Here is a 14869-nt window from a genome sequence, read left to right as displayed (position 1 = left end):
TCCATCGGGGTATTCTCCTTTCCTCAGGATGTTGGCCCGATCTGTCTTGCGGAGTGTGCCGTCGAAGGCCATCTCCAGGCAATGCTTCCAGCAGGCTGCAAAGGTACATTGCACCACCTCACCCATTCCTCGAACAGAGAGCCATTGCGCCTGTTGTCGAAGCATACAGTTCTCTATATGACGGCCTCTTCATGGAATTTTGTAGATCACCGCTGACTCTTCCTCCCAGAGATCGTCCTCCACCGCTTCTGGCTCGCAAACACAGTCTCCATTTTACCTGACCTTAACCGCATCGGCAGCTACGGCCACTGCCATCGGCTCTATGGCCTGGTATTATCATCTCTATGGAGATGAAGCCTTTGCCATGACTCCTGCTGAGGAGGGGTATGCCACACTGTCTACTTGCTTCAATTGACCTTGAAACGTTCGATATTTCAATGTAGCATCACTAACAGGCGTGATATCAAAAATAGTCTCCACGCTACCCAGTACCCTTGGGAACACAGCAAGTGGCTCAAGACCTTCGATCATGCAGCGTGAGTTCTTCGATTCCTCTGGCCGCAACTTATCTCGCCCAGGTCTTGTCTAATTTGATCTTTTCATTATCTGAACAGCCTTCGCCGTGGTTTCCTCGTTTACCGTGAAGTTTGTGCTCAGTGCCATTCTCTCAGCCGTGTCCCATGGCGATCATTTGTTGGTGTCATGCACACTGTCGACGAGATGAAGGCAATGGCTGAGGAACACGAGTACGACACCGAGCCCAACGACGAGGGTGAGATTGAGAAGCGTCCTGGAAAGCTGTCCGATTACATCCCGGCTCCCTACAAGAACGACGAAGCCGCCAGAGCTGCCAATAACGGTGCCTTGCCCCCAGATCTCAGCTTGATTGTCAAGGGCAGACACGGTGGCTGCGACTACATCTTCTCGCTCTTGACCGGCTATCCTGAGGAGCCCCCAGCTGGCGCCAGCGTTCAGGAAGGATTGAACTTCAACCCCTACTTCCCCGGTACAGGTATGAATATCAAACAAATTATTGACGTTAACGCCGTAACATGCTATATACTCACATGAAGAATACAGGAATCGCTATGGCCCGTGTTCTTTTCGATGGTCTTGTCGAATATGAAGATGGAACCCCTGCTACCACCTCCCAAATGGCCAAGGATGTTACTGAGTTCCTCAACTGGGCTGCCGAACCCGAGATGGATGATCGAAAGAAGATGGGCATGAAGGCTGTAGTCCTTCTCAGCACTCTCTTTGCCATCAGTGTCTGGGTCAAGCGATACAAGTGGGCCACTATAAAAACAAGAAAGATTGTCTACAACCCACCAATTGGCCCTCGGCGATAAATAGGATACGAGTCCAGGGCTAACTACCGAAATAAAGCCAATGCCGACCATCTCTGAATACTTTGTGATTGTACCCTAACCCCCCATACCACACATGCTTCATACTTTTTTTCAAATTTTTCTCCGCATCTTTAGAGAGTGGGAGGACTGGGGAGTGACCATAAAATCAGGGCTAAGTTTTGTGAAATTATCAATCTTATGTATTTATAAACTGTGCTCTTCCTTTCCTTTTCCACGTCTAGAACCACAATTGCTCTTTCCTTTGTCCCTTCCAGTGCTCCTCTCAGTCATAGGCGCATCGACTCCTTACTGTATTGAGTATTCATTCAGTTCGAGGGAATACTGGCATCCAGTTAACCGTCGGTTATACAGACTCATTTCACTCGGCTTTGAGTGAAGCGTTTTGTCTCTTACTACTTAACAGTTGAATGCCTCAGAGTATAATAGCCCTGGGCCAGTGAAGGTTTTATGTTAACCAAACTAATAATGTGGGAAAGTGTAACTAACTGGTAAATAAATAGTATTGCATACAAGACAAGTCTATCGCTACTGGTCTATTATTATTATGCTACAATCGCGGTGATCATTCTACTTTCACGCCTGTGCGCTGAGGAATGGTCCTTTCGCCGTCTCCAAATATATACTTAAAAGCATAATCATAAGTCACCCATGCTCCTGCAAAGATATATCGCTGGAATACAGCTAGCCATCCTGGCGCTTTCCCATCCTCGTTGGCAAAAATTGCATTGAGCCTCAGGTTAAGCAAAAGCGGCGGCACCCAAACGACACCGAATATAAATTGGCCTACACGCTGCCTGGAGGTAGTAGGTCGATACGGCTCGACAGATGCAAGGTATTGTCGATATTCTGCTGGTAGATCATGCTCCTCTGCACCCGTGATTAGAAGCTTCATATAACGTGGCGAAGGGCGGGCATAATTAGGTCGGCTTCTATTAAATCTGGCGTTAAATAGTGACGATTTCTTTTCAGTACCTTTGCGATGGCTCTTTCCAGCAGTAGCGGGCGAGAGAAGAGTATGTGCTTTAAAAGGTTCCGTATCCGGTATATCAGGTACCGGCTTTGCAGGATCATAATCTTCAGGGAATGGATGGCAATCAATGACAACATCAACATAGGACGCTCCGCCGCCCTCTGTAGCTATTATGCGCGCATAATCCTTCATGGTAACCTCATATACAACTCCAACAAGTGGTTTATGCCAGAGACCCTCTCCATCACTTGGGCTCTGCGGTTTTCCAGGGTAAATCGGCATGCCGGTCTTTTGGTCACGATATTGTGTTCCTGCAAAGCATGGCTCGAGATATGCAACTCCAGGGAGATCGAAGGTAAGACAGAGGTTCGGGACGTAGACATTCGCTTGTGAAAGAGGAGTGACTTTGCGGGTCTTGCGGAATGTCTGGGCGCACATGTTTGATCCATATGCGAGGTATAGGATAGTCTTCTGGGTTTCCTCCTCCTCCAGGAGGGCCTTTTTGTCAGGCTCTTCGGAAATGAGCTCTCGCTCTGCTTCCAAGGCATGGATGCTAATTGCTTCGTCATGGGCAGCAGCATGTTGTCTGTCGGTGGATGTATGCGGTATTATCGAAATCTCTGGCTGTTGCGGTTGGTTGATGGACAGCCGCCGTTTGATAGCAGACGAAATCCCATGCCGCACCAATCGAAGCTTGTGTCTCGAGCTCGGCTCGTTTGTCCTCTGGGGCTTCTTTCATTGTCATAATGCAGACCGTGTTTCTGATTGAGTGTACTTCTATCAAGAGTTATGCGTATATGTAGAAAGCCGACTGAGGTCCAATATTTATAGACATCTGCTGCGCCATAACTAGGTGTTGGGGACGAGGCAAGGCTCCCATGCCAGCTCGTAAGCAAAAAGACGATGTTTAATTGTTGGTGTTTGACTCTAGATTCGTCCGAAATTTTAGCCCGTCTGACCGGCATGGATGGAGATTCAGATCCGTCGGACTCGGGCCAACAGTCAACAACGTTTATACACCGGAAGTAAATAACATCACACATATTATTGAGCCTTGGCTAGTTTCGTCGCTCCGCCTTGATTGCTTGTCCAGACGGAGTTGCGAAACGCCCCGGTTACTCCGGATGTCGTCTAATTTGGTGTCCCTTCTTTTCGATCCATCGACAGGGGCCGAGCTGAAAAGTCATTAGTATCCGCCACAATTGCAGTGTCAGTAACTAACTAGTCCAACATCCAGCACGAACTCTGGAAAGTCACCTAATGCTTCCACATATTGTTGGACGGTCTGGGAAACCCAGCAGACCCTTCCAACATTTGGCGCTCGCCGGCCTCAGGGATGGTCATCCTGCTAGTTACTCTGTTTTAATATCAAAACCTCTGACTTGTGAGAATGAAGAATGGTTGACCTACCTACCTGGGCGACTGCCTTGCTCCCTTGCTGACGACCGTCTGCCAAATCACCCTCTCCAGGGTTATTATCCTCTTTTATCCCGCCAAATCTGTGCTATCGATCGCGTAACATAGCATGGTACCTCTCTGGCTTCATCTGCAGGCGATGACAGGGAGGATGTTCGATAGTTGGTGTTGTCTCTCGAGATGGTTGCTCGACATAGAATACAGATGACACCGCCTGCCGCTTTGGGGCCGAGGGTTATTCTGCCACACGGGCGTCCTTACGACTTCCAAGATTGACTGCGTAAGATGTAGTTTGTGGCCCCTTTGTCCTTCTTTGCTTTCGAGCATCCAGAGTAGATCGTCTACTCGATCTAGTTTTCTTAAAGGTTTCCTTCGTGTGCTGTTTTAAAAAGACTCAAAGGAAGCCTACTGCATGGCTATGAGACCGCAGGCACACTTGGGTGTGCCAAAACAACCTCCAGCTGTCAGCAGGCTAATTACGTACCTTCAACTAGCAGTCCGACGCGCAACGAGGAGTGATATCGTGATGTTAGTTGATACAAGCCTGTTCTGTGACCATATTATTGTTTTTCCTTGGCTGGACCTGATGATTTACCCATAGAATACCTATTAGCATTGTCAACGATATCCTTCAGTCTACTCCGTGTCTGCGCCAAGATGACCTCTACACGCTCGTCCAGATACTTGCAGAATCTCCAAGCCGGAGACACTGTTCCAGACTTGACATTGTATCTTTCCAGTGCATCTTTCTTCTTTTCCTACATGCTCCACCATGTGTGCACCGGGAAAGGGGTCTTTATCTACTTCTTGTAGGTATCTAAATTTCTGTCAGGTTACCCCTTTCTAATAATTATTACAGGACTCAATGGCTGAATTGTCCGATATCCTGCGCCAGAAATTGAGTCAAGAGGCTATTTCAACGGCTCACCGACGTAAAACAGTTCTTTGCCAGAAGATTTGTTTTCAGCTTGTGCAGTGCTTTACACGCGCAAAGCACCCGGCGCCGAGGAAATGGGTATACGCTCCCATGAATCGCATATACTAAAGCAAGCCGTCTAATGCAATATAGGCCGGGCAATTCATAATGGAAATGATCCTTCAATTTGACAAAAACAAACATTTTCTTATATCTATGCCGGATGGGATACGGTAGGATGTCCTTATAAGCTAGCCCTTCTATGAGATTTAGGTCCTAACGGCCGAGTTAGGGGGATACTAGACGTTCTTTTCGAGGATGACGATCAATGCCTTAGGATTATTGCTGCAGCCATTATGAGAGAAGTAGCTATTTGTGAACCTAAGCTTTCAGAACTATCTGCGATTGATAGCCGGATCAATTTACTCAAGAAGAGCCTAGGGTTTCTTCTACCGAACCGGAACTCCCAATGGCTCAAGGAAGCTATGAAGATTATATCCGACCGCATTAAACCACGTCAGCACTCATTTTGCGCCCTGGCTGTTTCCATTGAAGGATTAGAGGGATATACTATCGCAGCGGATTGCCTTTTTTTTACGGTGTCCCAAAGTAGCGTTATTGTCCTGAGCATGGATAAATACCGATTTAACCTCATAGATATCCCCCTGGCCTCTATAAAGGGCACAGAAGCAAAGGGCAATAAACTGAGAATCATCCTTGGGCAAAGGTGTTACTTAGTGGTGAATGGAGTCGAACAATATTCGAATAACATCCTCATTGGGATGGAAACTCCTCGTCATGTGGAAGCAGCAATAAAGGCTGTCAGAAATATAATAGGTAAGGAAATCATTATCATAGCATATATTTACACGGTACTAAATATTATACGCCTTTAGAGTTAACCACCAGAGACAACGAGACACCCTTATATAAACGGGCGAAGGAAGGGGCAATGGCGATTATTGCTTTCCATGATTGTGTTAATGACTTTGAACCAGAAGCTCCTATCGGCCTCCATATATCTATCCATGCGGACAGCGACCATGATGCTGGATGCATGCTGTGGCAAGAATCCCATCGACAACCCTCTTCTTCTGCCATAATTGAACTTCCAACCGGCGAGGAGGTTCTATCCGCGTCACAATTATCCTTGCAATCCAGCCGTCCTCTACAATCTCAGCCGCTCCATCAGCAACCACGAGAACAGTGCGTTTCTAATCAGACTGGAGGCACACCCGCAACTGGAGGTGTGTCTCCTACAAATGAGAACCAGCTGCCATAGGACCTGCGCCTGTTAAGGAAAGACGAACAACCAAACTTTCGGAAAAGAAAGAAGGCGCAGATACTACACTGAACCCAGTAAATCGGAGAAAACGAGAAAGAGGTGATGCTTCTCAAGTTTCCAAAAATGTGCGTCAATTCATGTCTCGCAACCAACTGTCAGCGCAGAAACCGATTATCTCCTCGAACGCTCGCAAATCGGGTCAAGAGAAATCAAAGGATCAAGGAAAACCAACCTCAAAGTCAGATGAGGTTAACTCTAATACTTTATCTTTGCAAAACGGTAATCGAACCGCAAATGTAGTGCAGACACAAATACCTCCAATGACAACAACAAGGTATGAACAGCAAAAACCAACCCGGTCCGTTAAGTTTGATTTGGGAGCAGGCCATACTCCTACATCTAGTACTGGGCCATCAGACAATGCGAATTCAATCGATGGTAAAGCCGTATTGGATTTAGCAATGAGGAAGGAGAGTAGTTCGGCACTGCGAAGCTTAACGAATGATGATGCTCCTATGGCCTTAGAAAATACCGGGGATGAAGACGAGGATCTAACCTCCAGTTCCTTGGATGAGTTACTGAAGTACACTTCAGTACGCACAAAACAGATTGGATGGCAGTCTCGAACGGTTGACGAAAATGGAAGCCCAATACCACGGCTGCAACATGCGAGAAAAAATTATAGCCAGCGTGTCCTTGGGATGCTAGATGGAACAGATAAACCAAAAGTCGCCCCTCACATAGATATGCCACCTGCAATCTCAGAGCCTTCGCAACATCAAGGAATGACTACCTTGAATCCACCAGCATATAATCACTTGAAGAGGGGTGCCAACAGAGACATAACTGACAGGCATTCGTTTCAATCATCAAATATGTTTGCATCGGAGGAGAGGCACAGCCGGCGGTGTCGTTCTATGAGAGCAAATGATTTATTCTATGATCAGAAGATACACCGTGGAAAATTTGAGGGTCAGAATAAGTCTGCTACCTCATCGTATAAGAAGTCATTTGATTTGATGCAGCGGCTGAAAGCTCATCAACACAATCCAATACCACGAACCATGGGCAAGACACACCATATAGATGTCAGAGACTCGAAGCCATTCAAGGCCATACAGAATGACGAAGATGCCGTAAACATAGAGGCAGAGACTGATGACGAATGTTCGCCCCCGCGATATCTACCAGAGTGTTCAGAATATGTAGAATGTCAAGGCCATGAGTGGGAGAAACACTTACGGGACAACTACAGAGAGGGAGGAGATATTCTGAGTGATACGAGTAAAGTAAGTACCAAAGTAACTCCTACATATTCTCCCCTTATCCCCCGTATGTTGATATTCCTTCCCAATGCTAACCAACACTTTCAAATAGCAACTCTCCCGTGAGTTATGGGAGAGTGAAAATAGATTATATAAATCGGTGGACATTTACCGAGTTGGCTGTACTAGGATGATCGATCAGCTTGAGGAAATCCATTCAGAAAAGCTTGACCAAAGTGAACACGCTCTCAGGCCAATCAAGAAAAGGTTTCTAGGAATGTTTGAGAATTTCTCTAAAAGATTAGCGAATGATCTTGAATCTATACACAAGGCATCCTCAACTCTACCTACCGCTGCTAACAGAGGTCAGCGGCTTAATGGCGAAATTAATTCGGCGATTGATGAATACAAGTCAAGACTAATTAAGTCAACAAATACTTAGGTAGGTTATTTCTAACATAAGGCAAGATCAACACTTGAGCTCTTAAACTATTCATCGACTATATCTGAACAAATATCAATTATCTAAAACTGTATGTAACTACTTACCTTTACTGACTTAGTTATATTTATGAGGATGATACGACTCATATCAAGCTTACTAAAATGAAGTTACTATGCATTCAGTTTTACAAATTGTATTCTAGTATTATGTTGTAAAAACACTAGGGCGAGGGCTTTCCCAAAAGAATCCAATATTTTATTTGAATATATTTTATTATATTAGGGGGAAATAGGTCGTGTCAATAGAATAATGAGGTAGTCTCTCAGCCGCGATTAGTGGGCTCCCCTATTTGGCTCAGCCGTTTGACAGGTAGTAATGAGGAAAAATAAGGCACATTATATATGAAAGGGATCATTCATGTATGAAACCCTCAAGTTGGTTGATCCTCTGATGCACTTAATATGCGACTTAGCCGCCTCTAATCTTCCAGGGAGGGATAAACTCCTTTACTGCATACCGACGAGCAGCACAATCCGAGAGTGGCGTAGATTGAAATTTTCTCCTCACAGGAATTTCCTGCGGAGAAAGAATGATATCTGCTTGTCTTATTTCTCCCGGCAAGACGAACCCACCCTTATAATAGTCAGGCGTCGTAGGCTCGTTTGGTCCTGAATCTGTCTTAGCTTTCTGAATCATGGACTGAAAGTTGTGTAAGGCAACTACTTGGACTACCTTATCGGAAGGATTTCCTAGGCACAAAGCACAGCCAGACCAGACTTTTAGATCAAGATCCGCAGGGACAGTCCGCCAAATTAGCGCAGCACTTGACGTTAGGTTGTCTCTGTCCCAGAGATATTCCGTTCCTTCCAAAACTGCACGTGGAGCTTGCTCGGCAGAAATACGACCACGTCGTGCGGCCCCGTAATCATTCGGGGAGTCGAACCTGCAAATAAATGCAGAGCCTGCATTATCGAGGGCGTCTTGATACTCGGCCCATTGCATTTCTTGTATATTACCAGGTGGTATGATATTAGGCAACTTGCCCGTAACTAGTGAGAGATCGTGTATGTATCCAGCTGGGTAGGCCGTAATAAATGGGGCTCATCATATATGGATACAATCGTTCCCGCCTAGATAAAAATATTTAGGAACTTGCTTATGGCAGGCAGAGATGGAGATACTACCTTAGTGTCAGTATTGTCAAGCGACACAGCCTTTCCAACTGAAGAGCGGTATGCGACTGTATCTGGGCCTTCAAAGCCCGATTTGGTAAAGGGGATAAATCTCCATAAATTCTTCAGGGCAGCAGTAAAATAAGTGTATAGATATCCAACAAGAGTGTTTCTTCTCTCAGGAATAAATGCGTGGGTGAGAACTGTAAGGGCTTCAACGTCGTTCGCTAGCCGTAATCGTAGTCATAATGTAGAAGAAGCAGGAAGAGGGAGGTGATCTTGCACAACGTATCCAACCTCTAACTCACCGAAGGTCATAGGACACCGGTCTATATCATAGTGAATATCGCTTTTGTTAGCATATATAAGCAGGGCGACTCCGGAAATAAGTATCCTTATGCCCCTAGACCTTGGCCAATATAATCGTATATTATTTAAATCTTTGGCTGTTAACATCCGCCTAGTATTTACGGGTAACCTCGGTGGCCCAGGATGTCCGACTATCAGTACTCCCTCACGCCATGGAGAGATAAAGGCCGGGCGGAAGTGTATTTCTCTGCCTCCAACGTGAGTTCCGACGCTGCTGGTATCAGTATTCGGGCCTAGCACGATGACCTAGCTGTAGGGCTCACTCCTTCGGAGTCTCACGGCCATAACGCAAGTGGCTAACGCTAAGGAAGGGTGATACGTGCGGAAGAGCTCCTCATTTTCAGCAGTGACGATGGGCTCTTGAGTGGAGCGTACAGTCGCTGCTGTAGGATCTCCCCATTCTCGTGAACTTGTTTCTGTTGGTGTGTTAAAATAATACCCTGAATATCCTTGAATATGCAAGTAGGCAAGCTTACTAGGGACAAGCCGCTGCACACGAAAGGGCTCTGATGCAAACGGCCCGGTCAGCGTGTCGGCAGTTCTGTCTTGGGCAGCTTTAGGGATATGTGGATACGGAAATGGAGCTTCCATGAGGCTGAAACTGCGGCTCAACTCTTGGTGTAACTATCCCGGGTGTCTTGTATGGAGTCCACGGACCGGTTCTTGACGAAAAAACCAGCCAGACAGGAAATTCAACCGATAAGGGCTTGTTCGAAGAACATTCGAAGCTCTTTTGAAGAGAAATTTCCAGCAAGATTCAGTTATTCTTATGTGAATGACACAGTTGAGCCTCCGATTCACTCTGACAAGATCTATCACATGACCTAAATGAATGGAGCACAGAGTTTGCATTATGTAATATATAATCACGTGAAAGACAGCTGCGAAGTAGACTTGTTGGTTATGTAATCAACTGATCATAAAAAAAAAGAAAAAGAAAAAGAGAAAAAAAAATAGAAATTATTGCTTCGAAGAGTTGATGATTAGGCCATTATTATTGATATTCTTAGGATAAAGAGATTGAGGTTTCGTGATGGCCCACGGAGTACTCCGTACGGCGGATAGATTGTCATGCTCTTTGGATATAAGCAACATGCATCCTTACTCGCTGCCTGGGTGGCCCTGTGCCTGGCGCTCACAGGCTAAGAGGCTTGCTCCAGCTGCCAACTGTGCATTACTAACAGGTAGCTAACGAGAATACGCAGGTTTCACTTTCACCAGACAACTAGCGGGCCGAGGTCGGGACCCGAAGAGCTTCAGCGGCAGGATCCCTGCTAGGGAGTCCGATCTTGTGAGAGGGAGAAAAGACCTTAAGCCACCAGCTGCTCTCGCGCTTTACCTAGCGAGACGTGTGTTGAGTCTATACAAGGGAAACAAGCAATTGAATGCCTGCAAAGTAGGACAAAGCCATTAGTTAGTTATATGGGTGCGGCTGCCTACCGCCGTTATTCATGTGGGAGGCGGCCTTGAAGAAATAGTGCCTGCTCCGCGCTGCGTGTGGTGGGTGGCATTAGTTATGACGTTCAAATAGCAACCAGTTATTTAGTTAGTCAAGGCTGTTCGTTCCATCAGCTCGACAAACTCGACCACCAAATAATTTTCTCTTCGCATATTCCGCCATATCTTTCACAATAGACCTGACATCCCGAGGAGGAGTGAGATACACTGAATATTCCTAAGTAAACACAAGCAGTCACCTCACCACTCTCTGCTTTGCCTTCCGTTTCTCCTACATACACCAACAGGATAGCTGCGATGTCGGTGAGTCATCCCACCATGGCTGCTAAAACTTCCCCACGATCAAGATATCCATGAACTGACGGCCAGCAGTCACAGTGGTACATAGAAAACCCCAACGTTGGTAAAAAGAACCAGGTTGAGGACTGGAGAGGTAAGTTGCTCGAATACACCTGGGCATCGTGAGCCTGAAATTGACTCTTCATTCTGTCATTGATAGTTCTGGGGTACAACCCTCTCACACCACCGAATCTCCTGCAACATGAGATTTCGCAAACAAATGAGTCCAAGGGCACAGTCGTCACCTCGCGAGAAGAAGCTGCGGCCATTGTTAGGGGCGAGGATGCCAAAGGCCGTCTCCTCGTCATCATCGGACCATGCTCTATCCATGACCCGCAAGCTGCTCTGGACTACTGCGACCGCCTGGTGAAAATGAAAGAAAAGCACAAGGACCAGCTCATGATTGTTATGCGTTCCTATCTTGAAAAGCCACGAACCACTGTTGGCTGGAAGGGACTCATCAATGACCCGGATATCGACAACTCCTTCCAGATCAACAAGGGGCTGAGAACTGCTCGCCGTTTGTTTGTTGACTTGACCGAGAAAGGAATGCCTCTTGCCAGTGAAATGCTGGACACTATCTCCCCTCAATTCCTTGCTGATCTGCTTTCTGTCGGCGCAATTGGTGCCCGAACCACTGAGTCTCAGCTCCACCGTGAATTGGCTAGTGGACTGTCTTTCCCCGTTGGTTTCAAGAACGGCACAGATGGCTCTCTGGATGTTGCCGTTGATGCAATTGGAGCTGTCAAACACCCCCATCACTTCCTCTCTGTCACAAAGCCAGGTGTGGTCTCCATCGTCGGCACAGTTGGTAACGAGGACTGCTTCGTCATTCTTCGTGGAGGCAAGAGTGGAACCAATTTCGACGCAAAGAGCATAAAAGAGGCCAAGGCAAAGCTGGCAGAGAAGGGCCTATCTCAACGGCTCATGGTTGACTGCAGCCACGGAAACTCACAGAAGAACCACAAGAACCAGCCCAAGGTGGCTGCCGTCCTTGCTGAACAGATAGCTGCTGGCGAGGAAGGGATCATGGGAGTCATGATTGAAAGTAACATCAACGAAGGTACGTTATCGACAGCTAAAGTTCCTGAGCTATGTCTCCTCTAGCAACGGTCTGGCTGATAGTCTTCGTTCTGTGTAGGCAACCAGAAGGTCCCACCGGAGGGCAAAGCAGGACTCAAATATGGTGTCAGCATTACAGACGCTTGTATCAACTGGGAGGACTCAGAGGCTGTGCTTGACTTACTCGCTAATGCAGTTAAGCAGAGACAGTCCTTGCAAAATGTTAATGGCGCTGAGTAATTGCTGTTTCACTAACCATTGACTCTTCAAAATTTTGTTTTTACGGCCACTTCAATATTTCGGTTTCAATGAAATTGGAAAAGCAAGAAAAAAAAAAGGTGGTCTGATGGAGGGATTAGACCACGAATAGAATAACGGCGATACTGGAATTTAGTCTTCGATTCTGCTGGCTACTCAAAAGATACCTAGATACTTCCTTGCTACTCATTTAATCAACTTTTACTCTCGGAGTTCTTATTTCTAACCTTCTCTATAAGCCATCTCCATTCTAAATTTATAACTAACATAGAAGTGAAAGTAGACGTACCTAGGAAAAAATCTGCCCTTCGTAATAAAAAGAGATGTATGGTTATGGGCATCTGCGTAGGGCGCAGCTGCAATGAATCCTTCCAAAGTAACTCGTTACATGCCAGGGTTAATCTCAGCCGCTTAACCGGCCAAGGCAGCAACATATATTTAATAACCCTTCGAGCTAGTAAAGGCATCTCAACTGGAGTCAATGACAAGTTAATGGTACTTCTTTGGGTGCAAAGGCCGTTTATTTATTTATTTTTGCATGAACATTTTAAGGCGAACTTTTGGTATCTTGTTAACCTTTCAACTATCATGGATGAGCGAACAAGATTACTACAATCTTCAGTCGGCACTACAACGAATTGCAATGCCTCTTCCACAGAAAATAGCCAGAAAGCGTGGTACTTTTCTCACAGTACCGGGAAATGGATAGCAGAAGCATATAGTATATGGGAAATTCCTTTCCTTTGCTATGTCTTTGCGTTGGCCGTGGACATGGCAGATGTCGTGCGTCTGACACCGAAGACACAGCTGTTCGAGACAATAATATGCAATGGATACTACCATGGCAATGGACACGATAGTATGATACTCTCGGGCATCACAACTAACCCGTGCAAGGGTAGCGAAGTTCAGAGCCGGCTAGCAACTATAAAAGCTCGCCTGAAAGTCATTGAAAATATATTTGGTACAGTGATGCCCTTTAGTTGCACAATCTGTCCCTTGAGCAATTACTGAAAACCTGCCTGATAGCATTAATGCTTGCAATACCATTTGGGAACCTTGCGAACAAAAGGGGCAGAGTCTTTGTCCTTGCTCTGGGAACTATAGGGCAGATGTTGTCCGAAATTTGGGTCTTGATCGTGAGTTTGGCGGGGGGTTCAATTCCCTATGAATCGATATATATATCGTCTATCCTCAAATCAGCCGGGGGTGGAGGGATCGTTATTGCAGCTGTCGCACATACAATTCTTTCTGATGTTGTTCCGGCAGACCGGAGGGCACAAGCTTTCTTATACCTGGCGTCTGCCCTTCTCGTCACAGAAATGGTTGCCCCTGTTCTGGCCTCTCTCCTGATGCAGAATTGGAACGTATACGCTCCTCTAGTCCTTGGCTTGGTATTCGAACTGTTCGGAGGTGCCGTGCTTTTTATGATCCCTGAGACAGCAAAACGGGTACAGGATGGTGGAGATCTCTCGATAGACGACGGTTCCTTTGAATCCAGGAGTGAGGAAAGAGAAAGATATAACTTTTGGTCAGGTGTGAAGACAACAACCAAGCATATTATTGCCCCCTTTGCCCATGTCTGGAAGATGATCAGGGCCGACCGCAACATCCTCTTCGTGGCCACTTCGTTCTTGGTCCTGTCACTGGGGCGGAACACCCTGGAGTTCCTGATCCAGTATACATCTAAACGCTTTGGTTGGACTCTTGCTAAGGTACGCCAAAACGATAGATCCTGCCTGAAATGATGGGCACTTGACTGACAAGGAACAGGCAAACTATCTGATATCTATCAGAGCAGCAATCAATCTCATCCTCTTTCTCATTATTCTTCCTGCATTAACTAGGTTTCTCACCAGCAGGGGCATGCAGTCTGCGCAGATGGACTTATGGATTGCTCGAGTAAGCTCCATATTCAGCATTGTAGGTCCGATAATGATGGGCATTTCACCGTCTCCTGGACTCCTAATCTTGTGTCTGTCACCTCCTCTTGCCAGCCTACGATCTCTTATATATAGCTTGCTAACGTCCTCAATTGCCTTAGCTCTTCTGTTGTTTACCTTCTCGTTTGGTTTTCATCCTGCAATAAAGTCGTATGCCACTTCACTGGTATTGCCGAACGATGTGGCAACTCTCTATGCATCATTTGCCGTTATTAGCATCATAGGAGAACTAGCTGCTTCTCCTTTAATTGCGGCAACTTTCACCCTGGGCTTAAGTATTGGAGGGGCTGCTCTGGGTCTCCCGTTTTTCGTGACGGCAGTACTTTTTCTTGTCTGTGGAACCGGTTCTTTTTGTGCCCAGATGCCAAACTTGGATGATGAGTTGTAGGTTACAGCTCTTGTGGTACCGGGGATCACTTGTTACGAACAAAGGAAATATTGTAAATAAATATTGGGCGAGTAAACAAAAAATTTAATGAACAAAATAAGAGCCTAAGAGGTAATACTATGGTTTCTATGGGCAAAAGAGGAACATATGGACAGAGTTAAGGTGTCGTTGGGGTATCAAAAATATTAGAATAGAAGTAGGTCTTCCTGGAAG

General features: G+C 46.1%; 5 protein-coding genes across 5 annotated transcripts; 4 read left to right on the top strand and 1 right to left on the bottom strand.

Moving 5' to 3' along the window:
* Positions 1–28: 28 nt before the first annotated feature.
* Positions 29–1349, top strand: TRV_07713 (uncharacterized protein; the record flags this gene model as incomplete). The annotated part of the gene is made up of 5 exons (XM_003018217.1): positions 29–103; positions 206–384; positions 444–536; positions 615–1012; positions 1081–1349. The coding sequence occupies 5 exons, from the start codon at positions 29–31 to the stop codon at positions 1347–1349; spliced, it is 1014 nt and encodes a 337-aa protein (XP_003018263.1).
* Positions 1350–1932: 583 nt separating this feature from the next.
* Positions 1933–3079, bottom strand: TRV_07712 (uncharacterized protein; the record flags this gene model as incomplete). The annotated part of the gene is made up of 2 exons (XM_003018216.1): positions 1933–2964; positions 3008–3079. 2 exons carry the CDS (start codon positions 3077–3079, stop codon positions 1933–1935), a joined length of 1104 nt encoding a protein of 367 aa, XP_003018262.1.
* A 1949-nt stretch (positions 3080–5028) lies between these two features.
* Positions 5029–7664, top strand: TRV_07711 (uncharacterized protein; the record flags this gene model as incomplete). The annotated part of the gene is made up of 4 exons (XM_003018215.1): positions 5029–5509; positions 5569–5919; positions 5955–7344; positions 7412–7664. The coding sequence occupies 4 exons, from the start codon at positions 5029–5031 to the stop codon at positions 7662–7664; spliced, it is 2475 nt and encodes an 824-aa protein (XP_003018261.1).
* A 3299-nt stretch (positions 7665–10963) lies between these two features.
* Positions 10964–12307, top strand: TRV_07710 (phospho-2-dehydro-3-deoxyheptonate aldolase; the record flags this gene model as incomplete). The annotated part of the gene is made up of 4 exons (XM_003018214.1): positions 10964–10969; positions 11045–11099; positions 11166–12068; positions 12147–12307. The coding sequence occupies 4 exons, from the start codon at positions 10964–10966 to the stop codon at positions 12305–12307; spliced, it is 1125 nt and encodes a 374-aa protein (XP_003018260.1).
* A 606-nt stretch (positions 12308–12913) lies between these two features.
* On the top strand, positions 12914–14656 carry TRV_07709 (MFS transporter, putative; the record flags this gene model as incomplete). Its single annotated transcript, XM_003018213.1, has 3 exons — positions 12914–13289; positions 13355–14040; positions 14099–14656. 3 exons carry the CDS (start codon positions 12914–12916, stop codon positions 14654–14656), a joined length of 1620 nt encoding a protein of 539 aa, XP_003018259.1.
* Positions 14657–14869: the final 213 nt, after the last annotated feature.

The sequence above is a fragment of the Trichophyton verrucosum genome, assembly GCF_000151505.1.
Source record: "Trichophyton verrucosum HKI 0517 chromosome Unknown contig01100_1.f1.exp, whole genome shotgun sequence".
Lineage (NCBI taxonomy): Eukaryota > Fungi > Ascomycota > Eurotiomycetes > Onygenales > Arthrodermataceae > Trichophyton > Trichophyton verrucosum.
Note: the sequence above shows the minus strand (reverse complement) of the source record. Positions and strands in the feature narration are given on the sequence as shown.